At 45.3% G+C, this 6,506-nt stretch overlaps 1 protein-coding gene across 1 annotated transcript in view; it reads left to right on the forward strand.

The window, feature by feature from the left end:
• Window positions 1-3,723: 3,723 nt before the first annotated feature.
• LOC101646869 (zinc finger protein 436-like) overlaps window positions 3,724-6,506 on the forward strand; it is a 13,703-nt gene continuing 10,920 nt past the window's right edge. Inside the window, exon 1 of the mRNA XM_013008486.2 lies at window positions 3,724-3,940. Coding sequence (XP_012863940.2) covers window positions 3,873-3,940 — 68 coding nt within the window. The 5' untranslated portion in view covers window positions 3,724-3,872. The remainder of the gene's footprint in view (window positions 3,941-6,506) is intronic.

The following is a 6,506-nucleotide window of genomic DNA, read 5'->3' on the forward strand; positions in this document are numbered from 1 at the left end:
TGCTCATTCAATATATTGATTACAGTTATTTATTTACTGTCTCTTTCCAATTAGAATATAAATTCTTAGAAGTCCAACATTTGGTTTCTTTTTTTCATTAAAAAATATATTAGCAATATATAAAATCACTACCATGTTTTACCTAAGGTAATCCCTTGGGTGATTTCCCTGAAGGCCCCTGCCTTTCAAGAAAGGTCAAGAACTATTCGTAAGGTACAACCAATAGGCCAAACCAAAATTAAACTGGGAACACTTTCAGTATATCACAAGTGCCACCTGCTTGGCCTGACTTTTACAACAGTTATTACAGCCATGCCCCCACAAAGGGAAAAAGAGGCACAGAATTACACCCCGATAGTGACATAGACATTTGAGGGGGAAATATTAAAAAAAATTTTTTTTACCATTGGTTGAAGATCAAAAATATTCTTTCTTTGACCATAGTTAACCATAACCCCTCCTCCCCACCCCCGCTTCCCTCCCCTCAAAAAGGATTTGCTGGAAGTCAGTCCATTGGCCTTGCAATTCAAACTTCTGATAAATCAGTCCAGATCCTTAAGGCCACAACAGTTCCTGGCTAGATCAAGGTCAAGAACATCCATTTGGGGGCAGTTAGTCAAGAGAAGGCAGGTGTGTCTTCAGTGGGAGAACTGCCTGCTGTCAGATGATTTCTTGCTAATATTCTTAAAGATCTTGGACTTTTCGACCTTTCTGGTCTTCTGGTAGCCGAATCCACCACCTCCTCCTCACTTTTTATGTTTGCCTTCAATGCTGGTCACGTTCAGATCAACAAAAGGAGGCACCTTAAAACCAAATGACAGAGCCACTTGAGGCAAATTTAAATTATTAGCATTAAAGATTTGTTTCAGAGAGTGAGAATCATATGCTCGAATATATGACTTGTATGCTTCCTGGGCTGACTTATGAAGGAAGTAGTTCTTTTCAATAAGTTTTTCAAGCTGAGACTGAATATCGGAGATTTGGGACCAGGAAAACTCGATTGCACTTGGTGGAACCTTGGATTGCTTCATGTAACACAGGAAACCCAATTCTTCTGGATGCAAAATGAGCAAGGCATGCCCTCTTCCATTTAAGCCCCTGGCTCTTCGGCCCACACGATGAATATACTCCCAAATTTCTTTATATTTCTTTGCAAGGGGTGTCCATCTTTGATCCCAGGCAACTACTCATCTTTGTTACATAACTATAAGTTGTGTTTTCTACAATTTAATATAATGTACTCATAAAAAAAGAACATCAAACTCTACCCCATAGGAGTTAAACTGCCCCTTTGAATTTCAAAGGCTGTAAACTTATGTAGCACTGGACATACTCACTAGTCTCTGCCAAGACATTTGGAAGACAACAACCTGGCCATCCGACAGGAAGAGATCCATATTTATGTCCATTCCAAAGAAATTCCAAGAGGATATAGACATTATCAAACAACATAATATCACATGCAGGTAAACGTTTGCTAAAGCAATTGAAAACAGCTGTAGCAGTACCACAGATAATTGTTAGGAATTCAAACTGGATGCAGAACAGGGTGTAGAACGAGGGCTGCCATTAGAGACTCCAGATGGATCCTGACTGAAAGCAGAGAATACTAGAAACATGTTGACTTCTGTTTTGTTGATGATGCAAAGGCACTGGATTATGTGAATCGTAGCTAATGTGGGTAACTTTGAGGAGAATGGGAATTCCAGACCACTTCTGTACACATGTAGAATCTGTACATAGACCAAGAGGCAGTTGTTTGAAAAGAACAAGGTCCCTGCCTGGTTTCAAATCAGAGCTCACAAGCCATATCCTTTCATCTATTTCTTCAATCTGTGTGCTGAGTAAATAGCTGAGGTACCACATCACAATTAGAGGAAGGCTTATTAACAACATATGATATGCACTTTGTTGAAAGTGAGGGCGACTTAAAGCACTTGCTGATGAAAATGAAAAATTTCAGCGTTCAGGATGGATTGCCACTCAACGTAAAGAAAATGAACATCCTCACACGGATCATCACGATAAATGGAGAAAAGATCGGAGTTGTCAGGGATTTCATTTTGCTTTGATACACAATCAGCACTCAGGGAAATAGTCAGATAAAACGATGTGTTACATCGTGCAAATATGCTGCCCAAAGACCTCATGAAAGTTCTTGAAGAGCAAAGAAGTCACTTTGAAGACTAACGTGTGCGCCTGACTCAAGCAGCCGTATTTTCAAATTTTCAATCGCATCATGGATGAGGCCAGGTTGACTAGAGAAACAAGTCCCATGACACTCTTACATGTGTAAGAGAGAGATTTATATGAAGAATTATATATCAGGGAAAAAAATCCCAGCTTACTCCAACTCCTTAAATCTGATACTAGTCCCCAAATCCGTCTGCAGACTCAGGAACCCATATGCCTTGATGCAGAATGCAGGAAGATCATCAGCTGTGGGTGAAAAATCCCGCGGATTCTATGGAGGTGGTCACATCTCCTGGGTTCGAACTGGTCTCCATGTGACATCAACAGGAAGGTGATGGCAGAAAGAGAGAGAAGTCCCCCTCCAGCGAGCTATTTATCTTGGGGGCACCGCGAAGCGAGGTCATCAAGCTGCGACCTGATTGACAGGCTAAACTCCACATGTATCTTATAGGCACCATGTTGGAACAAAAAACTTAACACATGCCATATGCAAGTGACAGGTAGACAGTGAAACAGGAAGATTGAGAAGAATGGATGCATACGAATTGTTGTGCTGGCGAAGAATATTGAAAGTCCCATGGCCTGCCAGAAGAACAAGCAAGCATGACTTGGAAGTACAGGCAGAATGCACCTTAGAAGTGAGGAAAGGCTGAGAGCCTCCGTCTCACATACTTTTGGCATGTGAGAGACAAGTCCTTCGAAAAGGACAATGCTTGATGAAGTCAGGGGTCATCGAAAAAGAGGAAGACCCGTAGCAAAATGCATGGACACAGTAGTGGTGACAAGGGACCCAAACGCAAGGGTGCGGAAAGGGGCAGTGTTTCATGGTGGTCTGGGAGCATCTCCACGAGTGAGTTGAGACCTGCTCAGTGGCGCTCAATCCTAACATGGATATGCGGCATTTAAACAATCCTCTGCTGATAAACATTGGTATTGTTGCCAATGCTCAGTCATTGGGATTGATACTGCTCTATTTTGATTGATTTCAGAAGTCAGGCTTGGTTAACAATGGAGGTGGCGCTGGAGGGGCTTCCTCTCAGCAGGGTTTGCCCAGTTGTGGGGCGCAGAAGTGGTACCCTCTGTCTGTAGATGAAGCCATTGCTCTGAATCATTGACTCATCAAGTGGACGACAGTGGACAGAAGGAGATAGTGCATTACACACAGACACTTGGTAATTTTAGCGGGAGTCCAGAGCAGCCAAAGAAGGAAAGCATCCATTATCACCGCATCCCGGAGCTTCCGTTTTGGCCCCTCTCGCTCAGCGTTCACCTGGATTGCGATTTTGACATGCGCACTGAGAACCCGCGGCGGCTCCTAAAAGGACAGTGGGAGAGAAAAGGTTAAGATCACCAACGCTGGACCTCCTGTAAGTCCTAGAGCGGTCCGCGCTGCCGCCTGCCAACCGGAAGTGCGGAGGGAGAGGCGGGGTCTGGGCGTCTCCATGGCAGCGGTGACGCATTCACGCCGGGCGCCGGCCCGCCCTTCACTTTCTGGCTCTCGGTGTTCTACTGGCCCCGAGGGTACGAGTGTAGATTGGGGGGCGGTAGGAATGGGTGTGGTTTCTTGATTTTTTTTTTTTTTCGGTTTCTTGATTTTTTTTTTTATTAGCGACCTTCGTTGTTGTGCTTCCTGACTCTTCTAGGTGCTCTCACTTCCCGTGTTTTTGTAGCAGAAGAGCATGCTGCAGCAGCCCCGTTTTCTGGCCGAGAAAGCTGAGCCCCAAGGCGCTTGCTTCCAGGGGGAGCGGTAAGGACAGGGGTTGTATTTCGTGCATGAGTTGGAAAAGGACATTAAGGTGTGAGGAAATCGGAACGTAAGAAAATAAATCAACTGGGAGAGAAGGAGACGTCCGTCCGTCCCCGCCCCAGGGATGATTTGAGTAATTTTTAAGCAGTGATATTTGGGAATTTTTTTTGGAGCGCTTTATGTTAGGATTAGGGAATTTTGGTAATTCAGAGGGGAAGACGTGCAAGAATGTCCTTCAGTGTAGGGTTGTGGGGAGATACTTGGAAGAGTATTAAGGAAGATGTAGGAGACTGGGAATACTTCAAGGGGAGTTAGGCGTGGGAGTTGATAGTAGGGGAATTAAAGGAGCAAAGGCGATCATTAGAATATAAGACGGAAGTCATAGGAAATCAACTGATTTCAGGCTTCAGAATGTCTAGTATGACATTCAGGAGGAACTTCCAATCTCTGTGCCCACGAGGAAGTGAGGCAACGAAAAACTGGGAGACCTGAAAAGAATGGACGCATTTAAATTGTGTTGGTGAAGAACTTTGACTGTACCACGGACGGTGTAGTGGTTACGTGTTGGGCTGCTAACCACAAAGTCCATGCTTCAAAACCACCAGCTGCTCTGTGAGAGAAGGGTGAGGCTTTCTACTCCTAAGAATTACAGTCTTCGAAATCCACAGGGGCAGTTCTACTCTGCCCCATAAGTTTGCTTTGAGTCATAATTGAGTAGCTGGTAGTGAGTTTTGAGTTATCAGATGAACAGAAAAATCAGTCTTGTAGGAAGTTTAGCCAGAATGTGCCTTAGAAGCAAGAATGGAGAGACTTTGTTCTTGCTTACTTTGGACATGCCATTGGGAGGGACCAGTTGCTGGACCAGGACACCATACTTGGTACGGTAGAGAGGGAAACCCTGGTGGCATAGTGGTTCTGTGTTGTGCTGCTAACTGCAAGGTCAGTAGTTTGAAACCACCAGCCTCCTCCAGGGACAAAGATGAGGCTTCCTATTCCTGTACAGAATTCAGGCTTGGAAAGTTACAGGCGCAGTTCTACCCTTTCCTGCAGGGTTGCTATGAGGCAGAATCGACTTGATGGTAGTGAAGTCTTGAAGGAAAGCCCGTCACCTTCTTTTCAGGCATCATCCTGCACGAGCGGGATTTCTCAGTTCTGCCTGTTTAAAAAAACTATCAACATAGGTGCTTCTCTTGGCTGAACTTCCTGGGCAAAAGGACAACTAGTGAGGCCCCACATTATCTCAGGGGAGTCGTAGAGACAGCAGCAAAGGAGGGCATCTAAGACCTCAGTTAGCTCTTTCCAATCTTGATCTGGGTTTGCCACACCACCTCCTTAAAAAAATGTCATGTTGGCCACTTTTTGGTCTTTTTTGAGTGTCAATGGAATGAATGCTGCAGACTGGACAAAGGACAGAAAAGGGAATTGTGACTGATTCTCTTCCTATAGAAAACAAGCGAGGGAAAGTCAGGCAATGCCAAGAAAATGAATCCAATGTTGGGGAGGACTTGAGGAAGAGTCCCTGGGGAGACCCAGCCACTCAGCCTGGAAACAGACTAAAATAATCACTGTATGTATAGCAAACCCTCAACTGCCTTTGTATTAATATTTATTTCCTTGTTAGGTTCGATCTTTGCAAAATACAGGAGGATAGCCACAATGGCCCTGCTGTATTACCAGTGTACACTTTGGTTCCCCCATAGCTGTAGCCTGAGTCCCCATATTCCCATTCAGGGTGAACCTTTGGATTGATCTTGAGCCCCCTGTAGGTAATCTCCACACCCTGACTGGCTCTCGTTCTTGAAGTGGTTAGAGCCTGCCCCACACTTTGGGGAGTGCAGATTTCTGCTTGATAGCCACAAAACAGAACTGCCCACGGGAACCCTGTGCTTTCAAGCTGCTCCTTCCCAGGGAGCCACGTAACATGAAAGTGGTCGTGCCCCATATCCACATTATGTTTGGCCCCACTGCAAACATTCTGCATATGATCGCCAGGGCAGTGCTTTAGAATGGTTTCTGAACCATCTATCATGGTTCTGCACGACCAAGTGTTTCCATTTGAGATGAGACTGTGTAGGGTTTTCAGGGTGAGGGGCTACGTGCCTTTATAAAGAGGGAGTTCATCCCAGGTAACGATGGACTAGACTAGACCCAGTTGAACCACCTCCTGAGACCAGGCGAGAAAATCACTCACAGGAACTGAAAAACAACAAAGATGGGCAACACTGGTCTGGATGCTAAGATCCAGTTATCCGGTTAGTACTTGTGTGGTGGAAAGTGAGTGTTTAGCGTATTCTCGGATGGCCCAAGGTAGACAGGCTGGATTGGGTTCCTTTTTGGTTTTTGGGCCCCCAGCAACTAGCTGTTGACTTGCTGTGTGGTGTTTTGATGAGGCTGGCTCTTATTTTTGTGAATGGCCCCTTAGGAAGGGGGAGGGGGCACAAAGCTTAGCTGGTATTAGGAGATGCCAGGCCACAGCTGCTGCTTCCTTAGGCCCAAGGCCATAAGCAAGATAGCTCAGCCAGTGTCTGACCTGGCCCACCTCCAAGGAGAGGCTTCACTTGGAGCT

This window comes from Echinops telfairi, unplaced genomic scaffold (genome assembly GCF_000313985.2).
Source record: "Echinops telfairi isolate 266 unplaced genomic scaffold, ASM31398v2 ScPeMD7_7453;HRSCAF=8491, whole genome shotgun sequence".
Taxonomy (NCBI): domain Eukaryota; kingdom Metazoa; phylum Chordata; class Mammalia; order Afrosoricida; family Tenrecidae; genus Echinops; species Echinops telfairi.